The sequence below is a fragment of the Cryptomeria japonica genome, chromosome 4 (genome assembly GCF_030272615.1).
Source record: "Cryptomeria japonica chromosome 4, Sugi_1.0, whole genome shotgun sequence".
Classification (NCBI taxonomy): Eukaryota; Viridiplantae; Streptophyta; class Pinopsida; order Cupressales; family Cupressaceae; genus Cryptomeria; species Cryptomeria japonica.
Window position 1 is genome coordinate 319,544,103 of NC_081408.1, and position 25,855 is coordinate 319,569,957.

Sequence of the window (25,855 nt, forward strand, 5' to 3'; positions counted from 1 at the left end):
ACTTTTAGAGAAGAAAGGGAGTAACTTATTCAACCATTGAAGAAAAGTGCTCTTACAATATTAAAAATGGACATCAATCTGGTGGATTTGGATTTCATTCTATATATGCAGTAATAGATGAAAAGATGACCAATAGTAGCTGGAAAAATATATAAAATATACATTATGACCAATTGATCACATCCAAAAAGTAAGTCTCTCACTGTAGTGAACATCCTGATTGGAGGATTATTAATTTAGGAGCATCCTAGGGGTTGATCATTCTTGCATTGTTTGATATACCTGACTTATCTAGTGAAGAGGCAAGTGACATGCGCCACTTCATCAAATATTGTTTATCTTACCTAACCTCATCTCTCATTGGTTCAAATTCAATATAGGACGTGTGCATAAAAAATGTAATATTCTCATTGGTCGAAGGGAAGTTAGTTGTAGCCACCCTAAGTAGGGCTTCATCATGTGATCTTGGCCATTGATTTGAGAATCAATCCTAGCCCTTCATTGTAATTGGGGATGTCTATATAAGTTAGTGAGTGAGTAGGAGATTGCAAGTATTAGCAGTTAGACCAGAGTAGGAGGAGAAGGCAGAAATTGTTGCCAAGGCATGTAAACAAACACACCTTTCATTGAATCTATGGTGAATAGTTGTGTTTCTTGTACATATTTCATGGTTTCTTGTTATATCCTCAAATTAGATGAAATTCATTGATTATGGAGTAATGTGTGGATGTTGATAATTCCTTTGATTTCTAATTGCAGTGCATAGTTAGCCTGAACCTCAAATTGTGCTAAGCTCGATTATGGATCTATGTTCAAGTTGCGGCACATTTGCGTATTTGAATGAATGTTCATGATATGAAAACCTTTCAATTCATTGGGAAATCACACTAGTTTTGTGGAGTTGTTCCTAGCATGGCGAAGCAAAACTTGGTTTAAGGAATGTTTTCATCCAGTAGGTTGGTGCCTATAATACATTAAGGGTATTGGTGTCTCTAGTAGGTTGGTGCCTACACAATCTATGTAATTGATTCATTATTTGTGAGGCTGGATTTGGGCAATACATCCAAGCAACTATTCTCATTGTGATTTTTCCCTTCCCGGGTTTCCATGTATATTTGGTGTTCTTTGTGTGAATGTGTGTGGATTTCCATGTTTTATTTGTTACATCATTGGGATACTTAATTTGATTTGAAGTTTGAGTTGATAAATTATTTGTTGAAATTAATGTTGAGCATTAAGTGAAAATTAGATATATTGATTCATCCCCCCTCCTCTTGGTATATTGTGTGCCTTTCAATATGTTCATATCTCTGATACATATTTTCTCTTATTCATCCTTATTTGTTCATTTCTATATTTATTTGTATGTCGTATGCTACAGTTTTTATTTCATTCATATATGCTACAATAGGCTAAAGACTTTATCTAGAGATGTGTCTCTTCTTAACCACTTGTCCATGTAGTACCACTTTATCCCTCTTTGTACCACACTTAAGTGAATCTTAATCCTTCTTGGTAGTATTGGTCTATTGGTCTTGGTGAATCTTGGTGTTTGCTTTGAAGTATATATGTTGCCAAGATTCTCCCAAGCCTAAAACATTATCTCATCATCAAAACAAGTCACTCATGCTTTGCATAAGATTTTGATCTTGTTTCATCAACATATTTGTTTTTGAGGTCACCACTTAGCTTGACTACTCCTTAATCAAGGATATGATTGAGAGTATAGGGACTTGACCACCCCATTTTCAATTTGCTAGTCTTCTTGAATTTGCTATCACATAATAATATCTTGTCACTTGATATTTTTTTAGGACATCTTGAATTAGACTAAAATACTGAGTTTTCTATTCTCTCTTGAACAAAGAAACCTCATATGCTAAATGATGTGATCAAATGAGACAACTCCAAGGTTTACAATGCAAACAATCGACTTTAAGTTCTCGATAGACTTAGTGTTGATCTGATATGCTAGTAATCACAAAGGGACTTACGCTTATGAACACAACTGGAATGTGGAATTGACAAACTTTGAAAATAAAGGACAAAAGGAAAAGGGTTTAGGAAACTAAGCTAATTTTAAGAATGTAAGAAATGATTGCTTACTCGATGAAACCAAACCAAGCTTTTCTTCGCCATGAGGAAACAACTGCACAAAGATGGTGCAATCTCCCAAGGATAAGCGAACGATTTTCATATCACTTATGCACACCAACAACATTAACAATGAGCATAGCGTAATTGAAGTTAAGATTTTAGATAAGTTCAGTCTAACCACGCACTGCAACTTGCAATCAACAAATTCCAAGTGGTATGAAAATTAGGCTTCACCATTCATCAACAATAAGATCTTCCATTCATCTAACACATCTAAAACTATGAGAAGTAGAGACCATGCAACATGTTGAAATAACACACAAAATCCACCATATTTTCAATGAAAGTAGCATGTTTATTCCATCAAGCCTTGGCAGCCATCTCCTTTCTCCTACTCTATTGCTAACTCTAACTACTACTAACTCTCTATTGATCAACTGTTAACTATTAACCTTTACAAATGAGAGGTTTGATCCTTATATAGAGGTCTCATTACAATTCAATGGCTTACATTGATTCAAGTTTAACAACCAAGATTACATGATAAAACCTTAATTAGGGTTAATTATAACTGACTTCCTTCTAGGCAATGAGAAAATTACATTCCTTGGACACTTGTCTATCTTTAAATTTGAACTAATGAGAAATGAGGTTATGTGCAATGAATAATATTTGTAGTGTCATGTGTCACTTGCTCCTTCACACAGGCCAAGTCTGAACACAGGCCAAGTCCAAACATTATGTGCAGGAATAGGCTCGAGGAAATTGTATGGGGCTAGGCAATATGAGAAGGAGAAGAGAAGTTGGAGGAAGCTGTACGAGAGTTGAGGTGAGTTGTACAGACGAGGGAAGGGAAGCATGTACATAAGCAACATCAAAATGTTGTATGAAGGGAAATCGTATGAGTTGAAGTTGTATGCCACAGATGTCCATAGGGTAACTTGCAATTAGTACAAAGAATGGCCGTACGGGATGGGCGAGGAATCATCAAGACAGTACGGTGGAAAAGTGTCAAGACCATACAAGAACATTACATTGCATGAGGAGCAGATTGGAAGGTCTTACGACAAGAAGAAAATAAAACCGTACAAGGGAGGAAGTTGTATGGACGACGATGAGTTGAGACTAGACCCTATGCTGGAGGGATCGAGCAACTTTCCAAACCTGCCAACTTGTACAAAGGGATACAAAAGTTTGAATCGATAGAAGTGTCAAACACTGCATGTAAGGAAGTCATACGGGAGAAGGTTATTGTACGGAGGGGTGACACCGTACGTAAGGAAAAGCTTTCAGCGGTACAACAACACCAACATGTCGTACGGATAGGAATATACCAAGCCATACGTGGAACCGAATGTGCTATGCCTACATCCTACTAAACTGTACGGAAGGCAGGAGGGTGGGAGAACCCGTACAAGATGAGTGGGTGGCTATACGTGAGCACCATCAACTTGTACATGAACATACTGTTGGTGTCTATTTTATCATCTACCAAACATTAGGATAGGATACCCGAAGGTATTCTATCCTCTCTTGAAAAATCACTACTGATTCCAAGGTCTATATGTGCAAACAAGCGACTTTAGTGGAATAGCTTCTTGGGTAGTGTATGCTGAAAATTTCAAGGGGGACTTACGTTTGACAAGTATCTTGAAATGCTGGACTTAGATGGATTTAGCAATTTTAGGCTCTTCTTTTCTTTTTTAGGATTTTCTGGGATTTAGACTTTCAAAAGAAAAGGAGAAAAGGATAGGGTTAAGAAGGCTAATCTAATCCTATGAACTATAGAGACGGTATCAATTGGGTGCTCTCGAGAAACCAAACTTCGCTTCGCCACACTAGGGACAACTACACAAAGCTGGTGCAATCTTCGATGGATAGTGGTTATGATTAAGATGTTGGGATGCACAGAGAATGGGCTCAGACTAACTTTACACGGTGGGATGGAAATCATCCATACACCAAAAGTATGAGCGGAGATACACCATTGATTGACACTTATCAAAATCCTTCATTCAAATTAGCAATAATGAAAGCAAATCTATATTAATTTTAACTAAGTGTTGAGGAATTTTGAAACCATTCAAATCATTCAAACAATAGGGATTACAAAGCAGCGCACATGCAATATATTATCTGAAAATGACCTTTCGCAACAATACATCAAAAAAACCTGACTCTCTCCAAATGAGAGGAGGTAGCCTTATATAATTTTTCAAAAATAAATAAACAACCGAGATCAAACAGTGATCAGGGGCTCAGATTGCAAGTTACAAACCCTAATTAGGGTTTCCTAAAACTCTACCAGTTGGAATGAGTAAGAAGAGGACATGTAGCATAGCTGCTAATTTCATTGAGGAGAATGTCCAGTTTCCTCTTTGGTAGATTCAACGTATCTGGACACGATTAGCCTAACTTCTTCCAGAGTGACACTTGGCAAGCTGCTAATCTGGAGATTGATGATGTCCACATCATCAGTACACGTGGCGAGGATGCTCTCCCACTCTACTGCTTGAGCCAGAAAATTCTCATCGATGAAGAGAAAGTTCGCAATCTTTGACAGATCACCCTTGTCAACCATTCCTGAGTCCCTAAAGAAGTTGGACTGGATCCTGACCCTCAGGTTTTCTGCCTGCAGGTGCTTCTCCCTTATACTCTCCTTTTTCCAGATTTCAGATGCTACATGGAACATCTTACTCAAAATTTCTCTAATGCTCTCCTCTGTCTCACAACACTTAGCCTTGGATCTTTTCAAAACCTCGATCCGAGTGACTAGTGCATAATACCAGGTACTGAAATCGTACCTGTCCCCAGCCTGTATGACGCCTGTATCCACTAAACTTCTCTTTGACAAGCCTCGGATTATTCTTAGATGTGGAAGTATCTCATCCTGAATCTCACCGATATCTTCTCAATTTATGGCCAAGTCCTGGATACGGCTGATCAATGAAGTAGCAGATTCATGAGCATACACCAGATTTTCGACCATTGTATCAGCTCGCATTGAAACATTTGAAATCCATTCCTTGGCTTGTGCGAATGTACCCTTCATGTCCTCATGTTCCTTCATTGATTCCCATTGAAGAGGCTGTGGAGGGGTGATGGGGATCTCGCGGTTGAGTGGCCTGGTAAGGTGAAGAACATATTTCTTCCACTGCTGGTTTTCTTCTTCAACCTTCCTCCTCTGTTCTTTTTCTTGGGCTAAACTAGTCTTGAGGGCGTCACAAGAATCATTGAAGTACTGGACCTCTTGATCCTGGGTAGGCTTACCTAGTTCTATGGTAGTGATCTTGTAATCATTAGGGGTAATGTTGCCTCTAGTTTTCCCTTCCTTGGGTACCGCTATTTGGACTGTCCTGAAGCCTGCATTGTCTCTCTGGATCAAGGAAAAATTCCTAGCTGGCTTGGGTGGTTTGATCATGACTGGCTGATTCACCTTCTCCAGAAAGGCTGCAGTGATTTCTTCGGAATGGGCTGCCTTGGGGACCTTTGCCCTTATCTTCTCTCTTAGCCAATCAGGGACGGTCGATTGCTCAATGGCATTCTGATCAAACATGTCATTTGCCTTCTCTGGTTCAGTATTTATATCATCCAAAAAGACTAATGATGGATTAGGCGTTTCAACTTCTACAGCTGCATCCTGCCTTCTACTTGAATTTTGGACAAATGTTTCCACTACTTCTTCGACTGAAGGAGAAGGCACTCTTGCTCCCTCATCAGCCATATACACCTCCATTCCTTGCTCTTCGACGACATTCTAATCAGGTATGGCGGATGCGGCACTTAGAATGGACTGACCTCCACTAGACTCTCGTCTTTCTCCTATGATCTTCTTCCCAACGGCCTTCCCCGGCTTCCAACTAGTTCTTTCCTCTTTCGGGATCTGACACTTTCTGGATTCCGAGCGTTGCTTGCAGAGGCACACGGGTTGGAAGGTAGGGAGTCATCTACTCCCATCAAATCATAGGTAAAAGTGACACCTTTAGCCTTTAATGGTTTCATCCTTTCTGAGGTCCACCATTTGGAATACTCAACCACCGTCCTCATGAGGTCCGCTAGATCTGACTTCTCCCCTTCTGTCCAATCTATCAAGGCCAATGGTTCATCCTTCACCTTATCGAAACCTGGTTGCTGAAGCTCAAGGCTGTCCTTCACCTAGTCAGCTACTTTGAATACTTCTGTCGCCCTTACCATGCTTAAAGGAATCCTTGACCAGAATCTTTTCCTGATCTTGAAGCTATCGGCTGCGTTAGCCCAATAATCTTCCAGATCTATTCTATGTTCAAAGGCCATCCCTTCGACTCTTCTTATGTTGTGGAACGGGTCGAAATTCTTTCTTGCCTTGTACTGGTAGAAGGGATACCAAGCCAATTCCTTCTCAGTCGTTGCAGCAGCCTGTGATGATGGACATGTCTCCAGCCCATTCCCAATTGTGAGAGAAGAGGTCCTTGCCTTTTTCTGCCTATGTCTCTGAATTGCCATATACCCTTCTAATTGTTTTACAACTTCGAGCAACACCACTCAATTGGTAGGGTAGGCGGGGAGTTTGTAAGGAGATCCTGTGAATCCTTGAATCCTGATATAAGTGAATTTCGGGTACTGAATATACTAGTATCCAAACCTACTGATGAAGTCCATGAATTCTCGAGAGTCTCTAGTGCATTCCACCCTGAAGTGTCCGAGTGATGTACATGAGAAAGGTATCATTTACTCTCTTGAAATGAAATTTCTCCTCCATGTGAAGCTGAGGATAGCAGTCATAGACTAGAAATTGGTTTTCTTTGTTCCCTACTTCCCCTCTGTAGGTGAGGCCCCTGTATCTGTAAGTCCTTGCTAAAGAGTAGAATAGGTATGAACTCATGAAGAAGGTTTTATTTGCTTCAAGGTTCCTCAGCTGGGTATCTAGATTGTCACTTATCATCTGAGCCCCAGTTTATCATTTTTACCCCATTTATTATTTTGTTGATGAAATAATACATCCAGGGCTCGAATGGAGCACCCTGAGGGTTTCCCATTATTCTGTTCAGCAGCACGATCATATCCTCGATGTCCTCTTTGAAGTATGCCCGTACTAGGCTCTTCCTTTGAAGTTTGGAGGCTCCCTTCCTTGGCTTGTCCAGCTAGGAATGATTAACGATGGCATCGTACTCCTCTAAGTGATTCTGATACATGCCATCAGCCTCGTCCTTAGTGACATATATTGTGTTATGATATTCTGGGATTCGGAAAGCCTCCTTGATGGCCTCCTCGCTGACATTCGCCAACACTCTTCCATCTGGTGCGACAATGTCCTTGCTGTGGGGGTTGTAGTGCCGTGCACACTCAACTACTTACTCAGTGCACTGCATGGTGGGGAGAAACCCTGCAGCATGTACAATGCCATTCCTCATCATCTTCCGTGCCGTGGTGGTGGGCACAAGGTTGTCTAGACCAAACATGTGTTTCTTAAACTCCCTCAGATTGATGTGTACAAGGTTGGTGTCGCCAATATTCTTCCATTTTGAGGTCATCCTTGACTCAGGAGGGGCATCTTTGTCCACCTAGAACTTCATAGTGTTTAGGACCTGCAAATGAAAAATGAAATTTTTAAGTTAGAAAATATTTTGCAAAATTTCGAAAAAATAACGGGGCTGTGAAATGGCTAAGTGTTGGAAAATTTTCCATTTTCATTCTCATACTTAGCCATAAAAAATGAATTTTCACCTCAAAAACTGTCCATCTTAAGGCTGGTTGTGGTTACCACCAAGTGTTAAAACATTCAAAAATTTTCATACTTAACCAAAAAAGAGATTTTCTTTCCCAAAATTTCGAAATTTTTTTTCTCAAATTCTGGAAAATATTCAGAAAAAAATCCATAAATCTGCATCATGAACTGGTTTCACCTTCGAATGGGTAGAAGTAGGACTGGAAATTCTCTCAAGAACACTCAGAAAATTCAGTCAAGATTAAATAATCCTTCCTCATACTGGTTGCCTTTCTCCAAAAATCTGTGAAACTTTGGTCACAAAGCTTATTCAACTTTCAGAAATGTCAAAAACTTTCTCCAGATGATCTTCGAACTGAAATAATTTACTAAGCTTTCCTTGGTAACTTCGAACTTGTTGGTGTAGAAATGAAGTTTGAAGTGAAGTATTTGTAAATAAAGTTAACTCTTCAATTGGGAACCCTTAAAATCTTCAACTCATACTTCTAATTTCATCTTCACTCTATTTGGAAAGTGTTGTCATGTTTCCAAGTTTGAAGAAAATATCTTCCAAAGTTTCCAATTTGGTTTATAAGTTGAAGTATTTACTAATCTTCCAATATTCTCTTTTGAAAACTTTCTGTTTTGGATTCAGGTTCGAAAATATCTACTAATCCTCAAACATTCCATTTGAAAACTTTCCATTTTGGTCTTAGGCTCGAAATCCTTACCAATCTTCCAATATTCCCCCCTTTTTAAAAAAAAACTTTCTATTTTGGTCTTTTTTAGTTCGAAATCCTTATGGATTTTCATGACATCACTCCAAACTTGTTGACTTTGTTTGACTCCAAGGCCTAAGGCGGAGTTTTGAAGCTCTCTTTCTGGCGGACTTCCTTCATGTTTGGCAAACTTTTGGGAGATCACCATCATCTTGCTTAGATAGGTCGGAGTTTCATGTCTTCTCCTCAAAGCATGGCGGAGTTTTGAGATCACCCTCAAAGCATGGCGGAGTTTTGATGGTACCTCTACTATCTTCTTTACCAATTTGGGCGAACTTCTATGGGCTCTCTTCATGGATGGCGGACTTTTGGTGGGTCTCTCCTAGGGCGGACTTTTTGAACATTTCCTAGGGCGGAGTTCCATGAAGGCTCCTACATAGGGCGGAGTTTGGAGGCTTCTCCATATAACATGTATGGCGGACTTTAGCGACACCTCCTAGGGCAGACTTTTGGTGAGTCCTCCAACATGGGCGGACTTTGATAGATCCTCTACCTTCTTCATGGCGGACTTTCAAGACATCTCCATCATTTTTGCTAGGGACACCAAGGGCTACTAAGGCATGGCGGAGTTTTGGTGGGTATCTCCAAGGCATGGCAGAGTTTAGACAAGGCTTCCATCACTTGAAGACCTTGGGCAGACTTTTGATGGGTCTCCACATGGTTATGGCGGAGTTTGAGACCTTACCGCATGGGCCTCCCAACCTAACCCACACATGGCGGAGTTTGGAGACCTCTATGGTGGAGTTTAGACAAGGCCCCCACAACTTGAAGACCTTGGGCGAACTTTTGATAGGTCTCCACATAGCCTATGGCGGAGTTTAGATTGTTGGCCTTCATGGCGATAGGATAGGGCGGAGTTTGAGGGGTCCTCCTTCATGACCTCCCACACATGGTGGACTTTTGAAGACAAGGCATAGGGCGGGCTTTGGTGGCATCTCCCCATACTATCCTATGGCGGAGTTTGAAGGGGTCCTTCTTCATGGCGGACCTTGAAGTGTTGGCCACCAAGGGTGCTAGGGTAGGGCGGAGTTTTACTAGGTTCCCACATGGCGAAGTTTGGAGAGTCCCAAGACATGGCAGACTTTTGATGGCATCTCCAACATGCACCCCACACGCACATGGCATACTTTAGAAGGGTCTTCTCTTCATGGCCTCCTACATCATGACATCATTTGAACCTGCAACCATACTTTAAAAACCTTCGTTAGCCAGACTTAGAAGAATTTCTTAGAAAATTTCAAAATTTCACAACTTAATCAAATTTAACCGGATTAACTTGAAATTTGAAATCCATGCCTAGGTGGATCATCTGAGGCATCACACCCCCTAAAATGTAGAGATTTGGCTCTTTGGGTCAAGACTTGGAATTTTCGGATCCCGGTCCAGGCAAGTCAGTGGCAGTAGTGCAAACCCTAAGTCCCCATTCCGAAAAAGTGAAAAAGTAGACTTTCTAAAAATAGAAAGAAAACTTTCTAAAAATAGCCATACCGGGGCTTGGGCCAGAAATGCCAAAAACGAAACTTCCTAAAAAATAGGAAAAAACAAAAAAAAAACTTTCTAAAAATAGAAAGTTGTCCAAATTCATCCGGATCGATTGCAATCTTTGTCCTTTGGCCTCTCTAAGTGCTTTGAAGGTGTCTTGACTCCAAAATCACTGGGTTTGCAAAAACTAACTTCCAATCTTAGGACCTGAAATGTTCGAAATCTAAGTCACCAGGTTCGGCTGAATTTCATCCTTGAAGTTCGAAATTCACTGAACATTAAAACATGCAATAAAAATCGTTGAAATTCGTTGAAGTTCAATTGGCCAAAATTTGTTTAAAATTCGCAGGAAACAGGCAGAGGTGTTTTTTTGCTGTTGGCAAATAACCAGTTCACTATTGCCGTCGGGAGGTACGAGGTTTGCGAGTCAATGGTCGACGCAATGCTTGCCGCTAGTAGGGTTTTAGACGGCCGCATCGAGAGAAAGAGGATATAGGTATAATGTTAAAATTAAAGAAACTTCATAAAGTTGCCCGATAAATGTGAACCTTTATTAAACATTTAATAATATTAAACATCTAATATAAGTTGTTGCGGATGTAATGGTGTTGCCAGATAAAATGTTAAATAATATTAAAATTTAATATAAATGTTAACTAATAATGTTGTTAATATATTAACGTTAAGTATAAAAGTTATCAGATTTAACATTTAATATATTAAAAATTAAATATTTTAAAATATTTAATTCAAATTTTTAATTATTCATATATAAAATTTGATAAATTTAAATTAAAATATATAAATTAAATATTGTTTATTTTTATATTTTTAAAAACTCAAATTTATATAAAGAGAATTTAATGACGTTTTTTTTCGAATTTCATTCGCGGTGAATTTTTGACAAAAGAACATCTTTGCAATCATGAAAGCATATGTTTCCAATGGTTTATATTTTATAAATATGTCATCTTTTTGTAATGATTTCAAATCTATTTATCAATGTTAAACTATTTAGGCAATTTTATAGATATATTACATATATTTATTAAAAAATTTAAAAAACTACATATGGGGAATTTAATTCAAATTTCCTTATCAAACTTCATTCGAATTTCAAAGCTGTCGAACTTTGAATTCGAATTCGAACCTGGTGACTTAGTTCGAAACTGAGTAAGGCTTTGGCAAAATTGGAGCGAAAGGTCACAGGATACTAACAAAAATCCTAGAAAGCATGAAAAAGAGAGGGTCCCCATTTGCAATGGGGCGATGTGTGAAAAAGGTCACAACATTTGGCGACTCCACGAGAGGAATGTTCCTGAATATTCCTAGGATAAAACCCATTCTGAACATCTAGAATCAAAATTAATTATAGCTAACTTACCTGCCGGCTCGGAAGGGCATTCAAAAAGGAAAGAGGAATCCTAAATTGTATCAAGATCTTTCATCCTTCAATTATAAGTGTGTGCAAATGTTTTCATTCCCGTCTCTTAAGATCATCGTGACTCTTTGGTTCCATCATGGCAAGTTGCATAATTTTTAAGTACTTTGTCTTAACTCCAAAAGCATCCTTGGATAGAGCCTCGCTACCAGCGAGCGTCCATAGCCCCGACGAGGTTATCTCTATAATCTCACAGAGATTGCTCTACTTCCGGCGATTTATACTTTGTTTTGAGGGATACACCTATAGAAATTTCCGCACACCCAAAAGCCAAGTATTTTGATTTTCTTTCTTTTCTTTCTTTATTGTTTCTTGATAATCCTTTTCTTTTCTTTTCACATATTTCCACACTTTGGCTTGTAAGCAACGAAGCTTACCATGGGCTTGAGCATTATAGTGGCGCTGAAGTAAGACTTTCGACGATTTTTCTTATGTTTTCTTGCCATAACTTCACTGTGGGAGACCAAAATGACTCAGAGGATTCTTTTAAGTGTGTAAGGTATAATGACTGAAAGACTCAGTGTCAAGATACAATAGATGATTCCCTTTCTAGTCAAATGCTCATCCTAACCTTGAGATACTTTAGAAACAATTAATCTAAAATTCAAAAGTTTTTCACGAATATTTATGAAAGGAATACCCCAAACACAACTTAGCAGGGTCAGACCAGTGTGTGCGTGTTAAGCAACATCACCTTCTTGCCAATGGGAATCCTCTTTTATTGCTAAACTAAAGCACGTGGGAGCAAGCGAAAGCAAAACAACTAAGCTAACAAAAGCAAACTAAACTAAGGAGACGAGAACGAAAGCAAACTACTCTAAGAAAAGAAAACCACACCTAAACTAAAACACACAACCAAAGCAAAACTACTCTAACTATGTACAACAAATTCCACCATGGAACTCAAGGCATGAAGTAATGTTTCAGGAACTGCCCGTTAACGGGCAAAGGAATGTCATCACCTGTCAAGGTCTTTAACCTGAAAGCGTTCTCTCCTAGTATCATGGCAATTTGGTATGGTCCTTTCCATAAGCAATTGAACTTGTCGTGATCTCCCTTTCGTTCATGGGGTTTATCCCAATACAGGACCAAATCCGAGATTCTGAAGGCCTTCGTGGTGGCTCATCTATCAAACCATCTTTTGACTATCCCTTGGTATTTGGAAAACTTCTCCAGGGCTTGATCTCTTTGTTCCTCTAGAAAAAGTAGTTGGGAGAGATGAATTTGGACTCTCTCTTCTGGATCCAAAAATTCTTGCATGAACTTCAGTGTTGGGATTCTCAACTGAATAGGGAAGACTGGGTCTTATCCGTAGACCAGATGGTATGGGGAAGTGCCCAAGGACTTCTTAGCTCTTGTTCTATCTGCCCATAGGGAAAACCTCATCTGTGTATGCCAATCTTTTGGGTTCTTATCAAGCAGCCTCTTGATCACACCAAGCAGATTTTTGTTGGTTGATTTTGCCAACCCGTTGCCCTGGGGGTAATAGTTGGAAGAGAATTTCAAAGTGATGCCATAGTCGAAATGCCTAGTTAGAAAACTTTACAGAAGTGAAGGCGGAGCCATTATCGCATACGAGAGCATGAGGACATCCAAACCTAGTGATAATGTTCTCTTCAAGGAACTTGATTACTATATCTGTTGTGCAGTTCTTGAATGCCTGGGCTTCAGACCACCGGGTGCAATAATCGGTTGCTGTCAAAATGTATTTGTGTTGTGTTGAAGATAGTGGATTTATTGGTCCAATAAAATCCAACCCCCACATGGCGAATGGTTTTACCTTCGTGATTGGTTGCAATGGCATTGCAGGGTTCTTCTCTCTGATGGCGACAACCTGACAAATGTGACATGTCCTTACATGTTCATAGGCATCCTTAAAAACAGTAGGCCAATAATATCATGCCCTTAGGATTTGAAAAGCAGTGGCTTGACTCCCTCCGTGGCTTGTTCCAAACTTAGAGTGGAAATGTTCCATTATTCTTTTGGCTTCATCATATCCGACACATCGAAGGTATATACCTTCATGATTCTTTCTGTAGAGTACTGAGCCTTGGAGCATGTAACGTTGGCACTTGAGTCTGAAGGCCCGTTTTTGTGCCGAATTCATGGAGGCGGGGTATTTGTGATCTGTTAAATACGACATGATATTGTAGTACCATTCCTTTTGAGAGACATCAGTCGAAACATATGTTTGTTGTATTAGTCCGGGCCCTTCAACAGCCATAGTTTGTGTTAGAGGTTGCCCTCGGACTAATTTCATTGGTTGTAATTCCACATCATACTCTTGGATGGTGGCGACCCACTTTCCTCGCCTCTCTCCTAGCTCGTTCTGCATCAGGAGCGTCTTCACAGCAACATCAAGCACGATGGCGAAGATCTTACTCCTTATAATATAATGCCTGAATTTCTTAATAGCTTTTACTAGGGCATAAGCCTGCTTTTCAATACTTGGATATCTTAACTATGCATCCTTGAGGGGTGAGCTCATAAAAGCTATAGGATGTTCTTCCTTTTCTTCTGTCCGCTGTGTGAGTATTGCGGCGCATGAATGCTCGGATGCAAAAGAATACAGGTAGAATGGTTTAGTGTAGTCTGGACTGACCAAAACCGGAGCACCGGCTATGACCAGCTTGATTTCTTCAAATGCTTTCTTTGATGACAGTGTCCATTCCATTTTTGCACCCTTTTTCAACATTTCATTTAAAGGCTTTACTATCTCGGCAAAATTGGTGATAAATTTTCTAGCAAAATTAATCTTTTTGAAGAAAGGCCTTAGCTCCTTTTGGCTAGATGGCAAATTGATCCTTGAAATAGCATCAATACGCTCAAGATTGATTAATATACCCTTTTCTGTAATCAGGTGTCCTAATAGCTTGCCTTCGGTGACCCCAAATATGCATTTCTTTGGATTTAAGGAAATCCCATACCTTTGGCACCTTTGGAATATTTTCCTTAGGTCTTTAACGTGACTCTCTCTTTCTTTTGAGAACACAATAAGGTCATCCATGTAGATGATTATACTCCTTCCAATCAGCTCTCTGAAGCGATATCCATAGCCCTCTGGAATGTGGCTCCGATGTTGATCAACCCGAAAGGCATCCTTTTGTAGGCAAATGTCCCCCACTTTGTGGTGAATGTAGTTTTCAATCTGTCTTCGTATTCCACGAGTACTTGATTGTAACCTGAGTATCCATCCAGAAAGGACATCATCTGTGAACCATTCACAATTTGCAACACCTCGTCGAGGGATGGTAGGGGGTAATTATCTTTCTCAGAGGCTTTATTCAAATTCCGGAAATCGACACAAAGTCTGATTTCCCCACTCTTCTTCCTGACTGGGACCAAGTTGGGGACCCACGTTGAATGGCGTACTGGGAATATGATTCCTGCTCTTAACAACTTTTTAACTTCTTGGTGTATGAGAGGTTCCAGTAATGGGTTGACTAACAAAAACCCTAGAAAGCATGAAAAAGAGAGGGTCCCCATTTGCAATGGGGCGATGTGTGAAAAAGGTCACAACACATACCCGTACGGACACAAATACGAGTGGAAGGTGGTCCATACATCGAAGCGATCAAGCCGTATAGAACCGTACGTGAGGAGCATCAAATCCTGTGAAGAGTGCATCTTGATTTGGCCGTACATAGTGACAAGCCTAGGTCGTATGGGTCAGCCATTGAACCCTACAAGCACATAGGTGTGCAGGCCATGCATGGCGAAGAACAAACCGTACTTGTTATGTTTCATACCATACATAATTTGTATCAAATCACACGTGATGCATATGAGGCCGTACTTGAGGTGAAGGGAGTTGTATGTGGTCAGAAGCATGTGGCAGGAGCGAAATCTCTATTTTTTGGCTTCATCAACAATGTTTCCAGTGTCTAAAAAAATCACGAAAATCATGCATTGCCCCTTGACCCCGCTGGGGCTGCTGTCCGCAAACCCTCGCAAGGGGCGTTGCCCCCAAACCCCCATTTGATTTGGTAGGTACACTACAAGTTGGGGTTGTCTAGTACAATTCATTGTCTACACTCTTATCATTAGTCTTTCCAGATATTACTTGATGTTTACTTGTCTGGAAGACGACTTTTTCTTTCAGGGGGGATGATGTAGTTGGCATAAAATGCCTATGGTTATATTTGATAATATTTTTTATCTTCCAAAGTATTAATTATTTGTATTAAGTGGGTTGTGACTCTTGGGTAGTTATGTGCTGGTTGGTTGACGGTTGTGTACCTCTTGGCAAATGTTGGATTCTTTAAATATATTGTGTATCGCCAAGGAAGATAGTACCGTATAGTCGGGTGAATTGTAATCCTTGGCCGACCATCTATGGTCTTTTTCTCTGTAATAATTGCATGTGCGAATAAAGATATATCTTACTGCCATGTTTGGTATGCATTATCATTTGTATTATTATTTCATGTACTTGTTAATTTCTGTTTACTTCTGGTAGTCTAAGAAACAACACTGTAGGGAGTAAACAATCGTGTCATCCATTTTTATTTATCGTTTTTTGAATGTAGTTATACGTGGCTAGAAGTCTTTTTGCATTGTGCTCTTCTAATTCTATCATTGTCTCCTTTTGAGTAATTCTTCTCTATTCAACTAATGTGTGACTACAAGTTTCAATTTTAACAATAGATATTGCATTTGTACTATTGCATCTAGTGCATAGACTAATTAGAGTGCGTAGTTAGTCTTTTATTAACTAATTGTTAATGCCCATAGAATGATTGGTATTTTGAGGTCCTAACGTGTTAAATTACTTTGCAAACTTTATTTAGCATGCACCCTAAGAATTTGTTAAATGCTTGACAAAACCTATGTCTTGCTGGTAATAATGAGTACTTTAATTATATGCTACTAGAAAATGCTTGAGTAATACTTTGACAATGTCATTTATGAATTGTTTGCGTCAATCACTAGTAATACTTAAGGGCTATCCAAATCTTGTGATGATGTTTACATAATTAAATTTTGTAATAGGTATTGGACTGCAACCCTTGGTTGGAATACTCTTTGCCCATTTTTTGAGGTATTCATTCATTGTCATAATAAACCTATCACAGGATTTCTTCTACGGCTTGATAGTCTAGTAAAATCTATGGCCCTTTTCTTGAATGACATTATTACCTATGTTGGTTGCAAGGGTATGCCATAACTAGTCATTGGTTTAGCTACGCTTTGACAAACATCACAACTTCTGATCTCTACGAGTGTGTCTCTAAAGATTGTGGGCCACCATAATCCTACTAGTAGCACTTTCCTAGTAGTTCCATCTTCTAGGTTATGTCAACTTGCTATACCTTCATGAGCTTCTCTTAATATGTATTTCTCTCTTTTGTTTTGTGTGCTTTTGTAATGTCCCCATTTTAGGGTTCCCTTGCATTGTAGTTGACTTTGACTTTCTCTGTTTTTATCAAGTCGCTCTGTTGGCTTTGTTTTTTATTCTTCTTCATCGGAATCACTCGTGTGATCAATTTTTTATTTCAATGCTTCTCAACAATTTTTGCAATTTGTTGCATTAATGGCTTATTTTTAATTATTTTACTCAAAGTTGTGAAAAATTGATTAAGTATTTTATTTGCACCTTAGTGTCATAGCTCGTTGAAATTGGGGCAAAAGACTTTAAATCTTAGACACATCAAACTAGGACCTTGTATGTAATTTTTATTTTATTTTAATGAAAAGGACTTTTTTGGAGCTAAAATGGAGTTTCAATCAAAAAGTGAATTTTAAATTGTACTTTTGGGAATTTTTGAGGTAAAAAGTATAAGAAGGCATTTGAGGGGCTCATTTGGACTTATGCAGATTATTGTTTTTTCTCTTTGGCTAAACCCTTGGGGTTTTGGGATTGGAACTTGGTTTAATTTAGCCTTCTCGAGGAAAACCTTTTTGAGGGAGATTGGCTAGGATGGTCAGAGATCCTCCCTAGTCGATTGCAGTGTGGTCCATTTATAGTTGCAGCTGTTGTGAATAGAAGATTGAGGTAGATGTTTGGTATTGAAGTTTGTGCAGCATTGTTGAGATTTTCAAAAATAGGGAGAGTTTGGTTTGAACAAACTTTCTAGGATGTTAATTTGACAGCAACATCTGTTGAAGTGACGTTGAATCTGAAACTTTGTTATTATATTAATCAAACTCAAAAAGAAAGAAGAAATTTTAGTCAATGTTAGCCATAACACTAAAAGAGTCGACTCCATCTTGAATCTTGATATACAAGCTCGACATAAAGAAGCCCTTCAGCATAAATTTAACAATTAACTCAATTTTTCATTATTCCGCTATGCAATCTCTGGTCTTTTTTCTGTTAACTTTTGGCCCTATGAACTGACAAATAATCGTAGCTTTGCCAAAGAGGCCAATATCGGTGCATGCTTCTTTGGATAGATTTATAGGTTGTATATGGGGATCCGCATAAGGAATATAGTCATCAGAAGTCTGACTCTGCTGTGACTGGTTTAATTTATTTTGTCTGTGCTCTGCGAATGTGCACTACCTATTTTTGCTCACCTTTTTTTCTAGAACTCGTGTTTTCTTATTTTATAAATACTATATTATATATTAACTTTATTACTTATTAATATTAACTTTGTTTTATTACAGAGTTAATACATATTATTATTACTATTATATATTAACATATCAACTTTATATATATATATATATATATATGTTACTAACAAACCCAAAACAAACCCACAATTTTTCTTTGGGTCAAATCTGCAAACCAAATTGGCGAACCCAAACCTGAACCAGCACCAAGACCAGTAACTTAGTAGTTGGTTGGATAACCTTGTGGCTCCATTCTCAACTCTAGCTCCGGTTCATGCTTTGGCTTTGATTTCCACTTAGGGTTTGACGATGAAATTGTATCGATGCGTTTTCTTCACATAGCCTTCTTTATTCTTATTGTTCAATTGGTCTTAGAGTTTGTCCAATCTCTTGATCAGTCCCTTGACCATGGTGTTGTCTCTTCTTGTTCGGGTCTAAGGGCATTAAGTTCATCAGTCTATAGTGTAGTCATCTATGGGTATTGATTGGTGATGGTTCATTTTTAGTTTGCCCTGACTTCATATAGGCAACAAGGCCAATTTTTACTCCTTTATCTAGTAAGACTAGTAATTGCAATAATGAACATTAAGTATAACTCATACTAGATTGAGCAATAGATTTTTAACAATAGAATCTTTATATAATTTGAGTTCTTTATAAATGGCTAGACTAGGGATCAGACACTTACCTTGTCTAGGAGAGTGGAATAGAAAGAGGTGCCAATGGTTGTTGGTAAAGTCCAAGTCGTTATGAACTGCTACATCTAAACACTAACAACTACCCATAGCTGACAAGTGAACTAACAAGATAGTTGGCTCTAACAAAACATAACAAATTAAGCTATACAAATCACACTGCAGAGATTTATTTCTAAGAAAGAAAAAGCTGGTCTTTTAAGTTAATTTAATTATGATTTTGAATTTTTCTTAATCAATTGTTTTATCAATATAACTCGTTATCACATTATACTAGCTATAGCGTTGGAGAAATTAGGTTTCCAAATTGAATAGTTATTTGTAAACAAAAAACTCTAGATAAACTCTAGAACTTTGATTTCCCAAAGATTCGTTTGTAGTTTTTACCTTGAAGGTTGTCTTTCATCAAAACTGCTATAACTAAGAAACTGTATTAATGTGTTATATCTGTATGTGGTGATGTCTATAGAAGTTCTGTGTTATGTATTAGGAAAGATTGGTTTCTTTGTGAAATTTCTATATCAACCTTTTCCAGTACTCAAAGGCTAGTGTGTATCATCTGTTGTTTGAGAAGAAAACTCTTTTCCAATGCGTTTTGGAAATAAAAATCTTACGTAAATAAGTTATTTGCCTTCTATCTCCATATGATAAAAGTTTTCTTTATATCTTGAATGACACTAAGACTTGTCCTCTTGTGTGAATAAAGGTGCCCCTTACATATGCAGTGATGCGCAACTATGGTTTGCAACCAACTGGGGAGACTGTCAAATATGTTGTCAATTCTTTTTTGAAGATGAAGAACGTAAGTTCCATTTGCAAAATATATACATGAATATGCTTTTTACTTTCCGAAAGAAATTTTGTCTCATTGTACTCTGTGTGATAAGTGTGGAAAGGAAGGAGAACATGACCCTGTGGTTATTTTCTGATTATAATATTATGCAGAATCTTGTCAGCAGCTGTATTTAATAGTTCTAGAAGCCACAAGTTATTAAGCAGAAAGTAGCCTTGTTAGTGGCGTCAGGGTAATTCTAATGGTATAACTGTATTGCATCGTATTTTGTTTAATAACTTAGGGTAGTGATTCACCTTATTTTTGGAATACATTTAATGTCTTCATCAAATGGCTGGAGACTCGTTTCTTATTGTAGCTTTTACACTATTGGATGAAAGCTGCATTTTACCATTTTGTCTGTTTATCTTAAGACAAATGAAACAGATCCTGTAAACAGTGTTTTATTATTGTAACAAAGTTCTGTTAAAGAAAGTCACTGGCAATATGTTGATAGTTGTCATCTTGTTTTCCAACTTTATGTGAATCTGCATTGAGCCTTCTTTAATGAAACTAAGGTTTAGCCTAGTTTTGCAGTCACACGTACCATCTACCTTTATTCCTTTTACTGTAATTCTTGGTCGATATACTACATACTGACCATATTTCACTTCAATTTCTTTATTTGTTTACAACTGCAGTTTAAGGCTGTTTACAATCTGTTGGAAGAAATGAGAGAGCTCAAAATACGGCCGACAGTCCATCTCTATAATTCGATAATGGCGGCATATTTTCGAGAGGTTTTACATTAGTGCTCTTGCTATTTCCCGTATACTGAATTCTCAACTCTATGCTGTTTTATAGGTCTCAAATACATTATCAATGATTGCATTTAATCAAATATGTATGCAGGAGTTCATTTCTAAATTTTTCTGTCTTGTAGATCAATGGTCCTAAGTTATATTTTTCAGAATATGATACACAAGATTGATCTTAAAGGTATTTTGTTCTTGTAAGCCATTGGATATGTGGTTCTATGGTAGAGTTTACAAGGCGCCTATAAGTAGAGTGAAATTGCGAAGAAGTTCACGGTTCAGAATCTTATTTCAAAGAGTCAATAGCTGCACTAAAGTACCCATCATATTCAACATGAATTTCCAAATCATAGGTTTTGTGAGATTCCATCTGTATAGGCTAAGATATTTATTATTACCACAGTCCATCAAGTTGGATATGTATATGTCAGGTCTAGGAATGGAATGCGAAAACAATTGACAAATAGATGCATGGGAATTAGACAATTGAAAAGTATTCAAGGAAAGCTTATTCAATTCAATCAAAATGTACATAGTTAACAATATGAAAATGACTGTTTAGTTCAATTTCTAGATGATTGTTCAACCTCTAGTATACTTAAAAATACAAAAATATAAAATATAATCCTACTAGGATTTTGTACATTATCTTCACATCTCACCTTTTTTCTTAGGGCAGTTGTAAACCCCCTGTTTCTCTTGCGCATTGTGTATTTTGTTCATGACACCTCATTTTCTTGATACAAATCTCCAATGTCTTGTGAAAGGTTTTGTTTGAGTGGTAGTTTGTTCCCTTCGTAATTTTCAAGAACTGAGATATGGACTCGGTAAAGACCTTAGTTTGTTTTCTCAAGTTGAGTCAACTTTCCCTAATGCTATATTCCATTTGGAGAGAATGCCACACTCCTTTGCTCTGAAAATCTCCTCTTTCTATTTAGAATGATGAATTTTATGAAAGAAGGTTGTTCAAGTTTTGCATGTGAAAATTGGAGAATCCAGGTTCTTTGTGCCCATGAGCAGTCCAAATGTGTGCCATTTACAAACTTAAACTGTGCTGATGCATGCATTGAATGACCTAACCTTTTGTCAAGTTCAGAACATGTGAACCACTTGTTGTCCACAATTTCGACACATATAAATCTGCTCTTGAGGGTAGAAGAAGTGCATAAAAATGAAGAAATATGATGATCTTGCTTGATGCATAGTTATCAAAAACCAAATCAAGTGTGAAATCTCAGGTGTTTGGGTGTGAGATAAACATTCCTTGCTGAGATGTTGCAATGATGAGTGGAATATGGTGCAATGATAAATTGTTAATTGATAATGTGAGCATTCTTCAAATACCATGCTTTAACATTTATGTTTCTTCAAGTATTATGCTTGAAAAACTCAAATCTGAATCTTTATGTTCCCCCCATAAGATGAGAGTGGGAGAGACTACAAAGCCCTCTGATAGAGAGAGCAACACATATGAACTTATATAGAGATGCACAACTCAATGATGCCTTCTTGGGTTTTCATCAGAAGTCTCCATAGACACCCTTTTGGGTTTTCAACTTACAAGTCAAGTGCATAAGTATAACAACAAAAGGCAATACTTACAGTGTCAAATAGTTTGTATTGAGTTGCATATTTGGCGGTTTCAATGTGTTCATTATCAATATCCCAATCAGAATAGGAAATCATAGGTGCATAAATTCATTGCTCCTGTTAACACCATAGAGATTGAGTGCAACTGTAATGGCCCCAAAATTAATTAAATAAATAAATATCTTTTATTTATTTATTTATCCCAATTTCCAATATTAATAAATAAGGGATAAATAATAATTAAAATATCAAATAAACTAATAAATAATTTATTATTTAGTGATTATATGGGAGGCTCATCTTGGATAACTAATTCCCTATATGACACTAAAGTTTTTATCTTGGTGGGGCCGCTTTAAGCCGTGAAGTTTGATATTACCTTGGCAACTATAGAGGCATTAAAAAATAATCGGTTCCAATTATCTGCTGAACTTTATCAGCTAGAAAAAATAATTGTGTGAGCCAATAAGAAGTTTTTGTTGATGGGACTTTAGCACAAGTTCAAATATTTCTTTCCTGAGCCAAATATTTCATTCCCAACTTTGGGAAAATTGGGAAATTGGTTTAATCGGCCAATGAGAGAGTCGGGCCATATTTCGGCGTCCTTGCGTGAGTGGAAGATTGGAGTCGAGTTGCAGTGGAAGCGTATTAAACAGCGGATTTCACCAGAATTTTGGCATTGATTTTGGATCGCAGAGTTGAGGTATAAGGGAGTCGAATGCAGAGGAAGATGGCATTTTTTTATTATTCACGATACTTTCTTCATTATTTATGAAGCTTTCCCGGTAGCAGCGAATATGAGCTACATTCAGCTCAGGACGAAATCCCTGGTAGCTTGTTGGTGATTTACACGGAGTTTGGATCACCTAACTGGTCGGATTCACCTCAGGATCCGAAGTTGCACACCATTGTTCAGTGTTGAAGTGATTCATTAGGGATTCTAAGCTCATTGTGTCTGCCTACGTTTTGGTTTTTTCCCCTCTGGTGGCACCTCATTCATGGCGTGATTTCTCAGACAACATACAGCTAGAGGTTCGACTGTTTGGGAAATTACTTGGGATGACAGTGTCTGATGAGAAGTCTACCCTCCTGTGATCCCTACAGCCAAGAAGAGCAGCACATCAAACCTTGATAAGGCAATAGAACACTGGTCACTTATTTTGCCTGAGATGGCAGATTTGGAGATCATACTGTCACAGCAAGGAGTCGCACATTCCAGGTGCAAGAATTGTTTATAAAAATCTCTGCCATTAAATACTGTTTCTACTACTTTGTATATTGTGCTGGTAATGAGTCATTATGAACTAGGAACATACCTTTGTATGGGAGTTCTATTACAGTTATGTATTTGACATTGGGTTGGATATTGCCTTACAAGTTGTCTGATATAGAAAGTAAATCTGAATGTTAGCAATTGAAATCTGGAAGTGATCTGCCAAGTGTATGACAAAATTGCTCTCAGAAATTCAGGTTATAGTCTGAAATTCTGAACATTTCATCCAAGTGTTGGCCCAAATGTCTACTGATGAACTTGTTGTCTTATGTGGAAATTCAGTACAGCATGCAAAATATTTGACGCAATGCTTTGTAGAGATCCGTGAAAAGTTTTGGATGTTTAAATCAGACCTGTAAATGAATGTACTCAGACCTGATATGAAGTAATGACACAGTCTTTCATTGACATAAGATGTTATTTATGCTTGTGCAATATTGTACTTTCACCTTGTATGCTTCTATCAACATTTGGCATCAAAATATAATCACTCAACCCATAAATCAGAGCTCAGAAAACAAAATCAGACTATGCACACAAACTGTTTGACAAAATACCTATGATACCAAATGGAATATTTAGGGACAGATTCGGAAGGGGATCTTTCAGCAATTCTACAATTTTATTAGTAGGTTGTCACTCAACATCTATAATGCTAATCTCATCATTAACTTGATTGACAACACCATCTGCATCATGAGTAGACAAGCTCAACAAGCTTTCGTATCAATGCTCAACAATATTTGTAAGTTAGAATTCATTATCAATCGGAGCAACATCATCTGCATTAAGAGTAGATGAGCCATCATCTAAAATAGTGGGTTGGTGTTGGACTCTCCTTTAGGATTTTGACAGAAGGCAAGCTTCAATTTGCCATTTGGAATGATCTACCAATTTGAAGTACATCTCCCCTATTGATTTGATAGGAAAATCGTCGACATACTGGTGTTTTGCAGAATGTGTGCTGATCACATAATAGACAAGGATGTAGATCAAAAGAATCATTGAGGTATTTCCTTGTCATCCACAATGACATGTTTGGATTTGATGGATTTTAGTGCAAGTTGATTTTATTGACATGTCAACTTGTCAATTTTGCATGGTTGACCAATAGGTGAAGTCTCTACTTGATTATTATTCTGAATATCTTTGGACACAAATTTGATAGGTTTTGAATATTTTGGTACATGAAAATTCCCAACACTTGTATACCTTACACAAATACGATGTTTCTTGGGTTTTAATGTCTTCAAGACTTGCATAGTAGGTGGAGGTTCAACAATGGGAGGACTGAAATGTATTGTATCATTGATGGAATTTGACAACATTGTTTTTGATTGAGAACCAACAACATTGGTTTATGATAGAGGAGGGGGCTAGCCACTTTTCTTTAAGGATTTTCTTTCTTTTTTTATATTCTAAGGTGTACTTCTTAAATAAGGAACATCAACATTTTCCTTCTTCACAACACTGTTTTGTGACATAGGAGGGGCTTAACAGTTCTCTTCAAGGACTTATTTTTCTTTACCAACCTTTCGAGTTGAATTGCTTGCAAAAGGGACATCATTGTTCAATGCATCTTTCTTATGTTGAGGCTTTTGGTGTTTGATCTTGTAAAGGTTTTTGCAACCTATTGACTTCTTTCCACTTGTCTTGGTTGGTAAATTGTATAAACAAAGGCTTGTATTGATGCCCACATTTTGATACTATGTTTGTTTCTTTTTTGATTCTAACATTAATTTGCAAAGATAATGTGCCTTCGGTGTGTAATGTGGACATGATTATTACACACCTAGGATAAATCGACCGATAATGCTCGAAGACAAAACAATTCACAATGCCTTATGACTTTCGTTGTCAAATGGAGATGGATTGGTTCCTTGTACTCCAATATGTTTCTTTTTCTATATTGCTAGATCGATATACCAAACCTTTCGATATGTTTTGTCTTCCAATATATGTATTAGTAGTAGTACATGGAAGAAATTTATTCGTTTGATATACCAATCGGTATGTGAAAGGGATGTTAAAGCATGTGAATGCAATGAGGTATGTGGCACATATGAAGCATGTGAACGCAATGAGGTACACAACACATATGAAGCATGGCAAAATGGCTAACATTTGGGGAATAAAATTCCACAATAGAGGCTGAAGGTTTTTTATGACAATCCACCTATGATAAGAGAGGGCTAGAATTTCATCAGTCATAGCCTCGGGCGATCATTTGAGGGCCCTGAATGTACATTTACCAATGGACCAATATTGTTTCTCGATGATTGCCGTCTGCGACTTATCATCATTAAAGAAAATGATAAGCAAACCTTTTCGAATCATTCTACATAATGAAAAATGAAACCCTAATTTTTATACCCAAATATTTTTTAGCCATTCATCAAAATATTTACGGCCAAGCAGTTAGCAATGTCTACGATTGCAAGAAAAACAATGTCCTTTAATCTAGATTTTTCATTATTTAGGGCATCAATCATTTCCGAATTGGGGGTGATAGAAAGGCTAGACAAAGAAAGTTTATTTTGCTTATCTCTTCCTCCCATGTCGCCGTTACCTTCAAACAAAGAAGAAACCCTAGCTTCGAATTTTGCCAAATCAAGCACAGAGAATGGAGAACTAACAAGAGCATCTTTAAACAACTTAACACTAGTT

The 25,855-nt window shown here is 37.8% G+C and overlaps 1 protein-coding gene across 1 annotated transcript in view; it reads left to right on the top strand.

The window, feature by feature from the left end:
- Positions 1–25,855, top strand: part of LOC131041666 (pentatricopeptide repeat-containing protein At4g21880, mitochondrial) — a 243,876-nt gene that overhangs the window by 127,930 nt on the left and 90,091 nt on the right. The window contains exons 7-8 of the mRNA XM_057974816.2: positions 19,445–19,540; positions 20,212–20,310. Coding sequence (XP_057830799.2) covers positions 19,445–19,540; positions 20,212–20,310 — 195 coding nt within the window. The remainder of the gene's footprint in view (positions 1–19,444; positions 19,541–20,211; positions 20,311–25,855) is intronic.